The 17,265-nt window shown below is 40.9% G+C and overlaps 1 protein-coding gene across 2 annotated transcripts; it reads left to right on the top strand.

The window, feature by feature from the left end:
* Window positions 1-293: 293 nt before the first annotated feature.
* ypel2b (yippee-like 2b) lies at window positions 294-16,808 on the top strand. 2 transcript variants are annotated; one of them, XM_032545222.1, is made up of 6 exons: window positions 294-501; window positions 3,115-3,338; window positions 8,184-8,415; window positions 9,513-9,556; window positions 9,677-9,785; window positions 13,718-16,808. In XM_032545222.1, exons 3-6 carry the CDS (start codon window positions 8,299-8,301, stop codon window positions 13,805-13,807), a joined length of 360 nt encoding a protein of 119 aa, XP_032401113.1. In that variant the 5' UTR covers window positions 294-501; window positions 3,115-3,338; window positions 8,184-8,298; the 3' UTR covers window positions 13,808-16,808. The 2 variants fall into 2 exon arrangements, with proteins under 2 accessions (XP_032401113.1, XP_032401112.1); XM_032545221.1 differs by lacking the exon at window positions 3,115-3,338.
* The last annotated feature ends 457 nt before the right edge of the window (window positions 16,809-17,265 follow it).

Genomic DNA, 17,265 nt, shown 5'->3' with positions numbered 1-17,265 from the left:
TACTTTAGAAGCAAATTATGTTTGTCTGATTCACTCTAGGATATATGTGAATCAAAGGGTCGCGAAAGCAGGATCGTGTTTTTTCAACAGAAAAATAATAATTCTTGACTTTGTCATAAAAAAAAAGAAAGACTTTTAGTGACTTTGATAATACGTTAACAACGGTAGATCATTCATTTTGTAGTATTCGTCTAAAACTAGCAGGAAAAAGGTTTTAGATAAAACTACAAACGCGGAATTTGTTCGGAGGGAGTCATCTCGCTCCGGCTGTGCGCCTCGCCAATCTCTGTCCGTCTCTCAGTAAACTCTGCTGGGCACCGCTGCGCGTCAAAACATTGCGTCTCTGCAGGACTTGCCAGGTCCGGAGAGCGGAGGAAATTTGCCTGGGGAAGGAATGCGAAAGAGATTTTAGGATTGGCACCGCCAGCAAAAAAAAAAAACGAGGAATTGCGACATTTTCTTTAGGCTACGTGGAGAGACGTGTTTTTACTCCTCTCAAAGGTACGTTTAATTTCCCCACTGTAGTGGTGGTGCATTTTTGTTACGCACTGTTTTCATGTCTTTGCCTGAGGCTTATTCAGGAAGCGATCTGGTCATTCACAATTTTCCTCATTAAGGTGTCTTCTACTTAAGGCAACATTTGCGGTTACGTTTCAAGTCAAGTTTCGCATATTGCATAAGTATGAGCAGCTGATGCAGTTTCCTCATGGAGGGGATGCTGACATATTCTCTGCATTGGAGCTTCTGTATTTGTCTGTTGTTGTTGTTTTTTGTTTGTTTGTTTGTTTGTTTTTTTTTACGAAAAACTCATGCTGACACCCCTGCACGTAGCGCCACCATACTTGCACGTCAGCGGGATCGATGCGGGCGATCATATAATCAGGTCATGTGATGGCTGACGGCAGTCACCTGTCAAAATCATTGCAGATTGTTTTCAGAGGCAGGGGTGTGTGTGTGTGTGTGTGCGTACGCGTGAAAGTGTATGTATGTGTGGGTGTGCATGTGTGTGTGAGGTGAGGCATCCCCGCCATCTGTGGTGGCTGAAGTTCTGCCCCAGATAAAGTGCGCCACTTCCTGTGACCTGATTCACACCAGTAATTACACATTTATACTGTAAACTAACCAGGGCTGCATGTCTTTAATCCGTGTGTAACTCCGCGAGATTAGATTTCTCTCTAACATTATCTGTCAGCGCCCACATCCAGGAGGACATGCTTCATTTTTAACCCTTGTGTGGACTTTGTTTACCCTGTAAATCTAATATTTTCCACTTGTACATAAAATCAGATATGTATTTTACACAAAGGAGCAAAAACATGGATTTAAAGAACATATTTTATTATTTTGTATTAGGTTGATTGTGTTATCAACTGACTCTGACAATAAACTTAATCATTGCCCATGGAGTTACCCTTTCGGAATTCTGTGGCTGTAGATTTCAAAGTAGAAATCCCTTACATTATATCATATTATATTAAATTAGATTAGATTACTTTACATTAGATATGTTGTATACATACCTTGATTTGTATACAAATCAGGAGCAGGTACATCATTTATATATATTATTTAAACTAGTGATGCAATAATAAATCGGCTCCTATTTCCTTAATTTGGGGTCACCGGTGATCGGCCGATACTTCCATGTGAAGCCGATCTTATCTACCTCAGTTTAATAGAAGATTAATAAGTTTTAAAACTTATTAATCATCTCTCTTCTGAGAGAAATTTGACTGACAAACCCGCCCACAAGGTCATGTCTGCACATTTTCTGTTAACAATAGTCACCCCACTGTTGCCAACTCAGTGACTTTCTTGTTATATTTAGTGACATTTCAGACAAAAAAAAAAAATGGTATCAGCCGAAATCGGAATCAATTGGTCAGGCTTTTCAAAGATCGGTAATCAGCGATTGTCCAGAAAACGATGCAAATCGGTGCAGCCCTAATTTAAACCACTCTCACAGTATACAAAAAAGCACATCTGCTATCAGTTAGAAGGCTTTAAGTGTTATAATAACAACGTTTAGTATTTAGGAGGCTCAGAATGTATTTAAATCTAACCTTTTGTGTGCAAAACCCCACAACAAATTTCATACTGTTATTAAAGGCAAGGTTAAAGCAAAAATGTAAATGAACCAATAATTATATATTTCTCTGTAGCTTCAAAATCTCGCTTCAGCTTTAAATTAGGTAGTCAAGTATCGCGTGTGACTCATTTATGTAGTAAGTCAGAAGTTCATTTATATATTCGGGATCCTGCAACCGAGGTAGTGTTTCCTTATTTTCTTTTTTGTGACATAATAAGAAGCTGGAAAAGAGCCGTGTCCAATTTCAGTGCTGATTTCAGTAAGTCATGCATGGAAATTGTTGTGTTCATATCTTATCAGGTTTGAGAACTACCGCTATATAAATGAATAAACAAGGGGAGTCTATGTAGATATGGTGAGATGTTTTTAAGAAGTTAAGTTAAATTGAATAAAGTCCTGAGAAGTGTATTTAGGGGGTCAGCAGTGATCTATTTCCATTGCAGCGCAAGCAGGCAGATTGCCAGCGATCATGTGAGCAAGGGGTCGATGTTAGAGGATCGAAGATGAGCTGAAGGCCCTGAAAGGTGATCTTTTACAGACAAGGCTTGTATGCACAAACTAAAGTTGCACAAGTCTGTGTCTAACACATTTACCACTCAGCCACTCCCAAAATGCTCTCAAATTACACAAACACAAGTCATTTCAACAAGTTCTGAGCTGTTTTCTTCTGTCTGTCAGAAAGTATGGAGCCTAAAGCAAGCATCCCAACACAAAATGATGCATAAGGAGGAGTGGAAGCAGGAGCGTCCCTTCATCAGTGAGATTTGATACGAGTCGGGAGTGGAGTCAGTGATGTCATGCTGCTGCGCGCTGCCGGTCTGGCTGTAACCGTGAATTGAAAGCGGGATGAAAAGCACATCATGTGCACAAATTGTGTCAGAGCAGCGTAGGATGTGCAGCTTATGGAGGACTCAGCAGATTTGCCCTCACTCTTTTTCTTCTGTTTGTGATCACGGTCAAAAGCAGCATCTGCAGCAGCATCGGTGCATTACGTAACCCTCTTTGTTGCCGTTGTGTGTATGCAGGGGGCTCCTTTCTGGTTAGCGGGACTCGTGGCATGTAGCCCTTTCTGTGATGACACCCAGAAATGACCAGAACGGACGGCTCGCTGACCTCACACAACCTGCCGCAGGACGGATGAATAGACAGAGAGGCAGCAGAGAAAAATAATGAATATGCAAACAGGCTGAGAGGCACGGAGATAGATGGAGCGAAGGCAGAGGCAGGCTGACTGAAAATGATGCAAAAGGTTATACACACTGAAATTACTTTGGATATCTTGATTTTTCACCCTGTCTGGATCCCTGCAAGCTGCAGGTCATCTGATCATTTATGCAATTTGTTTTCCTGCCGGAGTTTGTTTCTGTTGTGTTGTGTAGTTCAGAACAGCTCAGGCAGACTGTTTGCGTCAGCATTTTGAAGCGCATCGACATGGCAACAAACAGTGCTGCTTTGCAAAATATGTTTTAACTCACATTAAAGGTTGGCGTATTCTCTGTGTTTGGAAGCCGATGGGGTTTGTTTGAAAAGGCTTAAACAATATTTTATTAGCTAAAATTGGTTAAAGACTTTTTTTCTAACAGTGTGTCTACATTGTTTCTTTAAGATCTTTCACCTAATATGTAACATGCTTCATTTGTGGAAGTCCTTTTACATCATAAACTAGTCGTATGAAAACTTTTAGATGAAAAACTGTGATAATCAGAGCCGGCCTAAGGTAGAATCAAACTCTGCAATGGCTTAAAGCCCCTAGAGGAGTTTATTGTAGATAAGACTTTCTTACAAGAGCAACGGTTCTATGCATCCTAAGAAAAACAACAATTTGATAGCATGCTAACAGAGTTTGCTTTGTACAGAGGATCTGAACCCTTGGCTATTGAGAAACGACTGCTTATTAGAGGCATGGGTTCTGTAGAAGTTTTAAACGATTGGATTTGATGTTACCCAATCGCTAACATTTTACCATGACGTAAGTATCGCCTCAACTCGACGAAACTTACCAGAAATTGCATGCGCTGTAAACAACCCCATGGGGAGAAGGGGCACAACATCTTTGCCAGCAATAAAATGTCTGGAAGAAGTTACAAAACCATCTCTCCATTTACAAGACTCCACCAATCCATGGTTTGGGCCCGGCTCCCCTCGTTTGGGATGGACCCGGCTATTTTTATCCACTCAATACACAAACTTTGAGACATATTTGATCTTAAAAGTAGGAAACTCACACAACACAGTTGAAGATGTGGAGGTTTTTCAAACGGCTCACCACCCAGGGTGCCTTTCAGTCAGTGGGCAACAAAATTATTCAGAACAGATTTTATTCATAATTACAGCACACTTTAAAAAGGTTTCAGGACACTGTTGGAGACTAAAACTTGTGGTTGGTATCTGATGTCATAGATTTCTATTTGGTGATAAGTTTAAGTGCTATTTTCCCTTGTTTTTGGAATCTGGATTACTTTCTATGATTTACAGTTCAAGATCAAAGCTACTTAGTGAATTTGTCAGCACAGAATAGAGATTATTTTAAACAGATGTTGATTAGACCTTTATCCTATTTGTGAAAACACAAAAAGCATGTTTTTCAGTCGTTTTAGGCTTTAGGACCACCTCAGATTGAGGCAAGCCTGGGAACTTGGCTGAATCATTGTGCATTGATCACAGGTACTATAAAGCAGTCTTGGTTAATTTAACCTTTAATCTAGCAGTGAAAACAAACAAAAACAGCCTTCTAGTGCTCATCCAGGGCACAATTCATGCACGATTCATCAATCTTGTGAATATTTAGCTCTATAGCTCATCAAAAATAGCTAACTAGAAAAGTAATTTGACCAGCTATACATTAGTAATTATGCAAGTACAGCATTGTTGTTCCTGTGTGTGAAATAGCAGGAGGTTGGGACCAGTCATCAACAATACGTGAGTTTGATCCAAACTGACTCACAGACTGGATGACTTACTTCATGAATCGGGTCATGAGACAGAACCGAACCACAGAACTGAAGCACACGTCATTTCTAAGACTGAAGAAAAGCTTAGTCATTTAGAATGACCAAACCAAAGTGACAGCTTGAATACCAAATAGATATTAAAGTATCTTAAAAATAATAAAAACAATCCAGAGCCGAAGATGAATGAATGAAGAAATCGTTTTAAATGCATCTAATCAGACGTTCAGGCTGATTTTCAGCAGAAACATTGCCACTGGCAGAGGCTTACATGCTCAAAGCACTCATACATGGAGCAAATTCCTGAGTAAACAAAAATCTAGTTACGTTTATTTTTTATTTTTTTTAACTTCTGTGTATATTTGAAAGAATTTGAAATCATTTTTGTAAACGCTTCTCACAAATTCAAGAAGCCCAAAGAGGTTTTCAAGATTTCTGGTTAAATTGGAGCGTTATAAGCTAAAACACCATTTCATTTTATAATGAAAAATCACACATCTTACACCTTAAAATAGGGATGACAAGGTATTTTAGTTTGGAGAAAGTCAGCTCTGACTCTCGTCTCTTCTTAAGTTGCTTAATCACTTGCTTTCACTTCATCTGTATGGATTCAGAGACTACAAGGTTTCCTCCCAACCTGCTGACACACACTAACTCTTGACTATGGCTATCAGGGAGCTATTTTCTTCTAAAACTCCAGCATATTTCTACATATGCATGAGCCTCCAGAGGATATGTGATATTCAGCACAGTGATGCAGTAATGGTGGTAAATATTGCCCCTCAAGGGAACATTACACTATCATGATGCACTGGAGGTCAACATACTCACACATACCAGCTGTAACATGATCTTGCAGTTGTGATTGATTGCTGCAGCATTTGGAAAAATATTCATACCCCTTAAATATATTCATATTTCACGCTTTAATGCATTTTATTGGGATTTTATTTGATGAACTATTTCAAACTACTGCATAGTTGTGAAGTGGAAAGAAAAAACTGAAAAATGATTAGTTACAAAATATGTGATCATGTCTGAACTTTGACTGGTCCATTGTCACACGTCCTGCCGCTATCTTCTCCACCACAGTCTCGAGTTTTTTGCCTGGCCTGTATTTAGCCCAAATCAACTCTATCCTCAAATCAATTCTAACTAGATTTGCTGCCCCTGCTGAAGAAAGGAATCTCCAAGGCAAGATGCTGCCTACACCGTGTTCCTCTGTGGAGGTGGTGTCATCTGAGGTGTTGTGGAGGTTAAAAATGAAAACAGTTTGTTGTAATGTGACAAAATGTGAAATAAATTTAAGGGTAGGAATACTTTTGAAAAGCATCGTGCATCAAATGATTTTCTTTCACTCTTAGTGTTAGAAGTGCAGTGACTCATTGCAAAGGAAGAAGATTAAATTTAGTTCAGCTAGAATGGCTGAAGCTTAGACTGGTAGATTGAGTTGATTGCTCATCTACTTTGTGCAAATGTTCTTTATTCTTACATTCATTGAAACCATCCATCACATCTACTCAGACTCTCTCAGAGCCTAAAGTGAAATCTATGAATATATCTGTGCTGATTTTATGCAGCTTAATACACAAAGGTCAAACTGCATATTTTTACATTTAACACATTATATAACTTACTGTATGTGACAGCGCGTTGATTCATTTTTATCTGATCTCGGAGGACAAGATGCTTACATTTGTCCTGAAATGACTGAAAAGATAAAGCATGCTCTTGGTTAAACATCAGTCCATATGCGTGTGTGTGCGGGTGTGTGGGGGTGTGTGGGCGTGTGTGTGCGTGTGCGCGAAGGGTCAGCTACGACAACTGTAACGTGTCTTTGTGCCCTGAACCTACGCTGTTGGCATCGAGTCAGAGGAGAGAAAACAAGGGCATGTCTCAGTGCTTTATTTATTTATCTGCTGCAGTCCTTCCCATCAGCCTTTATCAGCCTTCATCAGGCTCTAAAAACAATCATGCTGCAGCGCAGGCCCCCGCTCTTCTTGTTTGTCCTGTGCTCACCGAGGCCTCTGGCTTCCAATCAGTATTTTATGAGCTTTTCCAGATGCTTCTGTAAACGCAGACGGGAGGGAGAGGAGACAGAGTGAGACATTATTGAAATGATGTATGTCCTTTCTTTATTTAGACTTTGTGGAAATATATATGGACATTCCTGGCAGCAAACACAAGGGGGAAAAAATTTATTATATTTGTGATTCATAGAATCAGAGCCTAAGACACCAAGTTATTGTTGCGCTGCTTGATGTGAAGCTCAGCCCACTACACAGTTTCTCCAACAGGTCCTCAGATTATACGCCTGACCCACGGGACAGCTTCCCATGCCGACTTGTTAATCTTCTAAGTCGCCGGGCCGCAGCAGCAGCAAGTATGTTAAAGGGTCGATCCCTTTGGATATCATGAAGGGAGCAGAGCACGATCCTTGCAGTTGTGCTGGGATAAGCAGATTATAGCTGCAGCCTTGCCCACTTTAAAACAGAGTGTGAAGTAGGGGCGTCGCTTTGCCTCGGTTTGCATCAGGGCTGCATGCTGCAGTTTGCAGTGGCAGCTTTGCACAAAAAGCTGAAATACCTTATGATTTTCTGCCACTAATTGCAGGATGTGTTGATAAACTTAGGTTATCAACATAAAAAACAGAACCAGTCTGTCAATGTCCAAAATGGCCAAAAGGTGATGCAGTGAAAACATGAAATGATTCCTTGATTGATACCTGCAGAAAATTCAGGGCTGTTGAGTGAGTAAACTCAGTTTGCCAATAATAACCGCAGAGGGCCTGCAGGGATCCACAGCTCAGGTGGGAGAATCTGTTGACAGGACAGCTATCAGTTATGCAGTTCACAGATCTGGAAAGATGCATCATTGGCAATAAACACAGGTTGTCAAAATCCAGTGAGGAGACACAGCCAGCAGGTGAAAGACGGAGTTCTGGTCAGATCAGAACAAAATGAACCTTTTGGTTTAATCAAAAACTAACACTGGAAACCTCCATAAACACTCCTGCAGTTTATAGGTTTTTCTTCTGCACGCACAATGAAACTAGTTGCAGATGTTCAACTTCAGCTGCGTAAGGCACTGCTTGTGATTCTGTTTTCATCCAGGTGTCGATCAGCCGCTCTGCTTTCTCCTCCCAGGTGTTTACCTCCCAACCCACCGCCCACCACGGCCCTCACCTGTGTGTTGCGGTGCTTCCCCTGTGAGCCGACCTGGGCCGGCAGTCCGTTTTTGCACCGCCCGCCAACACCGCCCATGGTCCGGATGACGCGCTCCAAGACGTTCCAGGCGTACCTGCCGAGCTGCCACCGAACGTACAGCTGCATTCACTGCCGAGCTCACCTGGCCAACCACGACGAACTCATCTCCAAGGTAACCAGGGGAAGCTCTCGCACCATCGCTGCCTCTAAGCCACAGAATCATTCAATCATTTTTGTTAAAGAAGACCTATTACTCAAAATTCATATTTTGCACATTTTTATGCTTCCATTTGGGTCTCTGCTGCTTCTAAAAACAACCCAACCGTCTTTTGGTGCCTGGAAAATGAGCCGTTTCAGAATCCTTCCAATTGTTAAGTCGCATTTGATGGTAACTACTTAGGGACCATAGCTGAGCTCAGCCCGTCACCTAGAAACCCAAGAGGAGCTCCAGCACGTTTGGTTAGCTGACCAAACTTACCATCCAGAAAGCACTCGCTTCATTCTTGTTGGTTGTGCAGGAGGCTCTACTTTTGCTTTTCAAAGATGCACCGTTGTGTAATTGTGCATCTGTTTGCAGCCATTTTCACATCCGAGTGTAAACGCTGAGATAGGGGCAGTTTATTTGGATTTAAAGTGACAAGAGTCAGTAAAGCAGCTCATTCTGAAAGGAGCTCAAAATGGGCAGAACTGAGCAGACTGAAATCTCATTATCTAACAATAATTTGTACAAAAGGTTTAATAAACATGTTTTGTGTAGCTCATAGACCTCTCCTAATCTGTTCAAGGAAGATATTTCTCCCACAGCAGAGAGCTGTCAGAGTACCTTTAGTTTAGATCCCATGAAAATAATTACATTTGGGGGAAAATATCAAGGACTTAAAAAGCAAATGAGGAATTACAAAATTAAACAGCAGGTTTATCCACCTGTAGGTTTGTATTATCCACCGCCGCGTCGCTGCACATGGATGGATTATGTTATAAGCTGGAGAGTGAACTGGATTATGGCTGCAGTTGCACGTTTTATACGCGATTATGAAGACACAATCACCTGTGTTCAGAGGCTTTTTTGCTGAGCTGCACTAAATGCAGCAGCTTAATAAGCCTCTTCAACAGCAGCTTTGGTTTTGCAGTGAACATACGCCTCTGGTGAAAAACCTGCTATCACTTATGATTAACTAAATGTTTTTCTGCAAAATGTGAATCCCGTTTTAGGAGTTCTTTCAACTTAAGAGCAGATTTGCTTCATCTTGTCAACTATTGTCTCTGCAGTCGTTCCAGGGCAGCCAGGGCAGAGCTTACCTGTTCAACTCAGTGTGAGTGCTGATCTAAAATCTCACCTCAGAACATCTGAAGGATTTATGGAGAACTTCTCATGCTTGCGTTGAGATTTAAAAACTTTTTCCGCTCTGCCTCTGCTCGTGTCTGCCCCTCAGGGTGAACGTTGGGTGTGGCCCTGCAGAGGAGAGAGTTCTGCTGACAGGCCTGCATGCTGTGGCGGATATCTACTGTGAGAACTGCAAGACCACTCTGGGCTGGAAATATGTGAGTGTCCTTGGCTGATTCCAAGTCTAAGTTTAGAGGAGGATAAACGGGGGGAGAGTTGTTCTTGTAGCATAACCTAATTTTATTTGGACCCTTTATATTTTTGGACTGCGCTTCTCAGAGGGTCACTGCAGCAGCTCAGCTCCAAGCTGACAGATGGAGGTCAGATGATTCTTCTAGGTGCCTTGTGATTATTTTTACATACATTTTCTGGATTAAGGTTGGTTCAGCATGAGGAGAGTTTCCACTTCTTGCTTTATTCACCGTTTCGGTTCATTTCCTGGTTGTTTTAAATTGGATTTTCTTTTAGCAATACTTTGTAGAACCACCTTTCCTCTTTAATCACAACTGTTTGCAGCAGGTTTGCACATCTAGAAACCAAACTTTGTGACTAATATTTTAAATCTACCAGATTAAATGGAGAGTTTCTATGAACCTTTATTTTCAAGTCACAGATTCTGAATGAGGTCAGGTTTGGACTTTGACTGGGCCATTCCAGCGCATCATACTTTCCACTGAAGCTCTGGCTGTATTTGTAAGTTTGTTGTCCATCTCCTGTCTCTAGTCTTTTGCAGCTTCCCTTTCTCTGCTGAAGAAAACCCTCTCTGCAGCATGCTGCTGCCACCACCATGTTTCACCTTGCAGAAAGTTAATTCAAGTTGATGTGCAGAATAGGTTTTCTACACATAGTGCTTTGCATCTGAACTAAATAGTTTGATTTTGGTTTGATCTGACCATGTCCTCTAGATTATTTTGTGGCAAACTGAAAATCTGGCTAATTATGGCGTTAAAGAAGAGATGTGAGGAACGTTTGAATACTAGTTGCGTTGTCAACAATTTCTCTTAACTGAACTACAGAGTACCGCCACTAAGCATAGTGGCGGTACTCTGGTTGTGGTAGCCTGGAACAAGGAAGGGGCAGAAAACTTGCTACATAAAAGCCAAGGTCTGAAGAAAAAGTTTAAAAGATTTACAGACGAAGAATCTGGAAGCTTCGAACAACAAGAGGGTTTAGCTTCTTAGAAGCAAAGCATAGCAAAATGAGCTATTGTTTCAAAACTTTTGCTTAAAGATTCTTACAGGAATAAATGCCTAAGTGAAAGCTTGCTTCAGATAGACTCAATAAGTTTATTACAGGACCAGTAAATTGATTTAGTTCTCCTTATTATATAATTATCAGGTTATAAATGTTTAGAGAAACTACAGCAACTATTAGTCCAGGCAGTTTTGTAACAAGCGCAACTGCTTCTCTCATATTGACCAAAATTAATCAACAAAGTCCCGTTTAAATTAAAGCAGGTCGACCCGTTAATATTCAGATGCAGGTAATTCAAGATTTGGTTTTAGTGCACCTTCATGAAATTAAAATATAATGCAACACAACAGACTACCTTATAACACCAAATTACTAAGTGTATAAGTACTGCAGTAGCCTCTATTTAACCCGGAACATCGCTGTCCGTATTCAGAGTGAAGTTTGTGTTAAGCTGCCATGTTAAACATGTATTTACTGAGTGCAGGAGTTATTTCGGTCTTCTGTAAGTGAGCTGAACAGGATCCACTAAAGTTAGCCTTTTTCATATATCAGCAAAGCTAAATATGTGTTGCTGTCATCAGCAAACCTTTTTAACATGCAAGGGAGAGTTTAGACTATAGTGCACACGACTGTTTCCTTAAAGGGTTAAAACACACAACGTCCTTCTTGTTTGACTCCTGAGAAGGCCTCATTGATTAAACACCAACCTCTACTGCAACAGTCACAGAACAAGTCTAAACTCAATTCCACTTTCTTTCTTATGGCCTAAAAGTAAATATTTTCCTTATGAGCCTGTTAAACACTGGCTGAACCAGCAGTCAAAGTAGCTTCTCTTCTCAGAAGTTTCTATTCCTGTCAGGACCCACTAAAAGTCCCGCAGTCCAAATGCGGTTCTGCAGAAGTTGAAAGAGACTCGGAGGTTTGACCCACTGCTCTCCTGCAAGCAGAAATCTGAGAATATGCCTCTGCAGCTCAAAAACCAAACCAGTCAAAGTCACAAAAAACCCAAAAAGGCACAAAGGCTCGCTCCACAACATTTGCATCATCCTCCTCCGTGACACACCTGTAGGAGACTTACAGAGAGCAAATGTGTTTGGAGGCTGTTGATCGACGCAAAGCAGAAACTTGATGGCTTCCAGTTTCATCAAGATTACTTTTTCTTAAAATTATGGCAACATCCCAAAATGTTACGAGTCTGTTCTGTTTTCATATTTTCACTTTTCATAGAACAAAAAGACAAGCTGTAGAAGCCACTTCACAAGCATGAACTCACACCGCCTATCATTTTGTACTTATCTACCTTTTAATATGAAATCCCCAAACATAAGTCAGTGCAACCAACTGCCTGGAGTACAAAGCAATAGATATTCAATAAGTTAGAATAATAATAATTTAAAAAAACTTTTATTCCAGGAACTTCGTGCAGGAAAACTAACACTGCACAATGCAGTGAACACATTCTCTCCAAAGTGAAACACGGCGGTGGCAGCGTAATGTATTGGGGATGCTTTTCTTCAGCAGAGGCAGGTAAACTGGTCAGAGTTGACGAGGAGGTGGATGGAGCAGTAAAAGCCTAGAAGAAAACTTGCTAGAAGTTGGAAAAGACTTGACACTGAAGCTAGAAATGACACTAAACATCCAGCCAGAGGGACAATGGGCTGGCTAAGATCCAACCAGATTCATGTGTTGGAATGGCCCAGTCAAAGTCCACACCTAAATCCCACTGGGAATTAGTGGCCATACTTAAAAATGGTTGTTCACTAATCCTCTCCATCAGATCTATGGGCCCATTTGAAGCTTTTCTTCTGAAGCTGTATTTTTTTTCCAAATGGGCTGCATACAAGTTTTTATTTTGAAGATAATAATTGCATCATATTTCTTCCAGTTCATAGTTACAATGTTCACCACTCTATGTTGCTTTTGTCGCATAGGAACACAATAAAATACTTTGATATTTCTGGTTGTAATTTGACAAAATATGGGAAAATCCACGAGGTACGAATCTTTCTGCATTTCTAGTAAGTTTTTGAGCTGCTGTCCTGGGAGGAATACATGTTTCAGCCTGCAGAGACGCAGCAGCATTCATGGTGATCATTTTTAAACCTGCCGGCCTTTGGTCTTGGCAGATTATTTGTAGTTAGAAACACCCTGTTGTCAATGTGATGTATGATGATTCTCTTCAGTTGGGGCGCTCCTGTGTTTAAGCATACGTTGTTTTCATGCAAGCATCTCCCACAGGCAAAATCTGCTGAAGCTCAGTTAAGGCTACGTTCACACATCAGGTAAATACAACCCATATCTGCCTTTTTTGCCCAAAAGCGATCTATATTCAACTGTTTCACAGCAAGTGAATAGTTCAATCCCAATCTTTTCACCCCAAAACATCTGATCTATGCCACTTCCACATATTGTACTAATTCAGATACATATCTGATAGTTTTCAAAGCGTCTGCAGTCTGAGCGGTCGTGTCTCATTTCATCCGACCTTTATGTTAGGGACAGGACATAAAGGTCCTGTCCCTAACTGAAAATAGGATTTTGAAATTATGAATGAAGTACATGACAAATCACAATCACACCACTCCTATTTCCAACTACACATTCATTGTTACTTCCACAAACAATAAATATGCTGCTGTGTGACGTCAACATTCTTCTTCTGCACATGCGGGACGTAAACCATTCACACGGACGTTTGATTGATTTTACATTTAATTAGTAGTATGAATGACCGTGCAAAAGAACAAAAAAGTATTTCAGCTCAAAATTGGAATTGATCCTCAGGACCTGCTGTGTGAACGAAGCCTAAAAGTTGCTTACTGTTTCATTGTTATCTGTTGTGATTGTACCTTCTGAATGAGATGCTACGTCTCCTTTCCTCTGCCACTCCCTCCAGGAACATGCTTTCGAGAGCAGTCAGAAGTATAAAGAGGGCAAGTTCATCATCGAGTTGGCCCACATGATCAAGGACAATGGCTGGGACTGAGGGGCGAGCAGCTGAGTGACGACCACGTTGGAGGGGAGGGAGGCAGGGAGTCGTGGGGGTGATTGTGTGCGGTGGGTGAGTGTGTGACTTTGGTTTGGCTGATTTACCATTAACCTCTGTAACTTACTGCCCATCCACACACCTCTTGATGTACACACACACGTCACGTGCGGTAACACACACCGAGGTCCCAGACATCCCAGTTTGACAGAAGGACCAGGTGACTGGCCAGCAATAGACAAGATGTTACGTTTTGGTTTTAGTTTTATAAAACACAAGCTCTGAAAAGCAGCTCCGCAAAACGTTCCCTCTGCTGTGTTGATTATTCTACCTTGTCTAAAAATAGCGGCTGCAAGGCATCCAGTGGGCTCAATCTGGCAGCTTGCTTTGGTTTTGGTTGAAGAGCTGATCACTGGGTCCCCAACATGAATGAGACCTAAGATGACTATAGCAGACTCAACTGATTGGGGCTATGCCATCTGGGCCTGATGAGGTCTGACCCCGAATGGGCCTGAACACACGGGCTTTTAAAGGGTTCTGTGTGCAGAGATTACCACCCACTTGGCTGTTCCTTCAAAAAACGGTGGAAAAGATCCGGGTGTTGCTGCTTTCATGGCTTCTAACTGGGATCCCTTCAATGCCTCGCCACTGATGCAGCCCAGGACGAAACAAGAAGGCAAACGGATGCAGACAGACAGCTACCTGCTATCTCTGAAAGCTCACAGGAATGTGTCCTCGAAGCAGAAAAGGCATCTCCTCTTGGTTTTGTTCTTGCTTCAAAAAAAACCCCTTAGTGGCGTAAAGAGATCTACTGATCCTCCCATGTTCGATGTCTTGCATCTGGGGATGCAGCAATGCGTCCACTGTTGTCGTTGGGTCATATAGAGTTACGTACCGGGACAGCAAATCTGTCTGGGAGTCCCAAAGGTTTGTGAACACTGTGAGCATCTCTCTGTCATTGGAGGGCAAAGAGCAAAGGTGATGTGGCTCTGCAGGGTTTGTAGTAATCTGTCATTGACATGCCCCCCTGCTGTAATGCAAACAAAGAGTAAAGTCACTAGTGCATGACTAATGTAAAATGAAAAGTATTGACTTTTATTGCAATGGTACATGACCACAAAGGCATTCAGAAACTACTGATGTTAGGTTTTCTTTCTGTCTGGGATCAGTGCTGTGAAACTGCTGTTACTCTGATCTGTTGTCCTTACAAAAACACGGGGCAACATAAATACGCAATGCACTTGACTCACTCATACAGTTGCCCTCAATAGATCACACACACCTCCTAAAATGTCAGGTTTTTGTGATGTAAAACAAATTGCAAAAATATCTAGAAATGCTTCCAGCTTTAATCTTAAACACACCCAGAACAATTCAACTGGAAAACAAGCAAATGGATTAGGAAAAAAATGTAAAAATAATTCCACAGCTTTAGTTCTAGACTCAGCCAAGCCATTCCGAAATGTTAACCTGAATCTTGAAGAAAATCAGCCCCAGGTCATAATGCTGCCACCACCATGTTTCACTGTTAGTGTGGCGTTCTTTTGGTGATGCAGTGTTGTTTTTTTGAGTTTTGATCAACATTTAGATTTTGATTTTATCTGACTGTAACACATAATAATGCAAGGTTTTAAAATGTGATCTCTTTGAAAATCTGCCTCTTAGCTGTATTTATCTTGGTTTCAGTGGGTTTTGGAGAAATATCCGGTTTTCCGTGCCATGACGAACATATTTAATAGTGTGGATTATTTTGTCCCCTTTTTATGACCCTATAAGATCCCATTGATGCTTTCAAAATTTCTGCAAACATGACTTAATAAATAGATAATAGGAAAATTCTGATTTGTTTTTCAGTTGAATTGTAGATGCTGCATGCTAAAATAAATGTGGAGCAAGTTTTATGATCATTTATTTTGATCAGATTTTTTTTTTCAATCCCAAATGCCTGACAATTTGGTAGGAGTGTGTGCTACTTCTAACATCCACTGTATTTCCTTTCTGCTATCCACATGTCTATTGGTCGACTTTACTGGATTACATTTGAGCTCCCATCTCCTGATACATCATTTCTAACTTTTCTTTGCTAAGGCCAGGATCCTACTAAATCTGCTGCGCACATATTGTTTTCTGATGGGAAAGGAGATTATTTATGACAGCTGGATCCGTTCGATGCAAAAGCAGCGTCACCGCGTGCATGATATAAAACTGACTAGTTTTGTGTCCTCATCACATTTCTTGTGAAAAGAACATTGTGTGTTGCAGTGAAATCCTGTACTGTAATACAAAATCTAATCAGTTTCATTTCGTCCGTTTGAGCTGTGAAATCGATTCCCAGCAGATAAGATCTGATCCTGGTTTGGAAACGTAAAGAAACGAGTTTCTCTGTTTGTCATGAACGTGAGAGTCCTGTAGACATTGCTCCAGATGTCGCCCTTTAACTAGTGAGCGCTCTCCAGCTAAACCCAAACTGTTGACTCTGATCAGTAACTCGCAGCAGCTGGGGGTCAAGCTGGAGGCTGCGACTATAAATCCAGCACAACCAAAGAACCCACCCATCAACAAGAAATTGACCAAACAAAAGATTTAACTTTGCTTGGACAACATGTTGCAAAACAGGAGGGTGTGTATTTAGTTGAAAGCCAAGTTTGGTGGATAGCCTTTCTCTGTTATATATGTACTGCATTTTGATTTTGTAAAAAGATCTTAATATATGCATATATTCTATTTACTCTATTCATCATGAAGATTTCCGTTTATGTCAACCTCTGTGTTACGGATTGTAAATAGTGTAAATGTATTGTGTTTTATCTATGATCCATATGATGATGAATGAATATGATTTCGGTCACGTCACGCTTTCTCTCGACTGGTACCCCACATTGGCTGTATGATACTACTTTTTTACTGAAAATGTTTCGATTTTAATGTCTTTTGTAAAAGGAGGATGCTGATGTTGACTATATCATTGGATCTTCATCTAATAAAATGCACCTTAATATCTCTATGGGGTATAGTGTTTATTTAGGTGTTTTGCTATTTCATTTTCAATATTGATGGGAGTTTCTTATCACCATTTCATTATGCTGGAGAACCAAAACGCAGGCCATAAAACAATGAAAGTATTAAAAGATAACTTTACGGCTGACAAACTTAAGATGAGTCAAAGGATCGAGGTTGTATCCGAAGAAGAGATTCAGAAAAATAGGGCTCTAAACACCAAGACAAGGAACAGGTGAATGTACAGCCCTAAAGGGAAAAAGGTAACTACAAACTAAAACCAGCCATCGAAACATCCGTCTTTTTTTTCCCCAGGAAATTGTCGCCTTACACAATCCCACTCCCTCCACTAAAAACTGTAGGACTGTTTGGCACTGCCCACAAATATGTAATATAAAACAATTTTAGGGGGGAATAAGCGGGCTTACCAAAATTCAGCATTAGATAATCAGCTAAACAGT

This window comes from Xiphophorus hellerii, chromosome 18 (assembly GCF_003331165.1).
Source record: "Xiphophorus hellerii strain 12219 chromosome 18, Xiphophorus_hellerii-4.1, whole genome shotgun sequence".
Lineage (NCBI taxonomy): Eukaryota > Metazoa > Chordata > Actinopteri > Cyprinodontiformes > Poeciliidae > Xiphophorus > Xiphophorus hellerii.
This window is presented reverse-complemented; position numbering and strand designations above follow the sequence as displayed.

Bases quoted from the DNA above. Each gene is read 5' to 3' on its own strand.
- ypel2b (XM_032545221.1), top strand. From the start codon at position 8,299: ATGGTCCGGATGACGCGCTCCAAGACGTTCCAGGCGTACCTGCCGAGC. The intron at 8,416-9,512 runs GTAACCAGGGGA...TTGTCTCTGCAG, and splicing joins ACGACGAACTCATCTCCAAG to TCGTTCCAGGGCAGCCAGGG. The intron at 9,557-9,676 runs GTGAGTGCTGAT...TCTGCCCCTCAG, and splicing joins GCTTACCTGTTCAACTCAGT to GGTGAACGTTGGGTGTGGCC.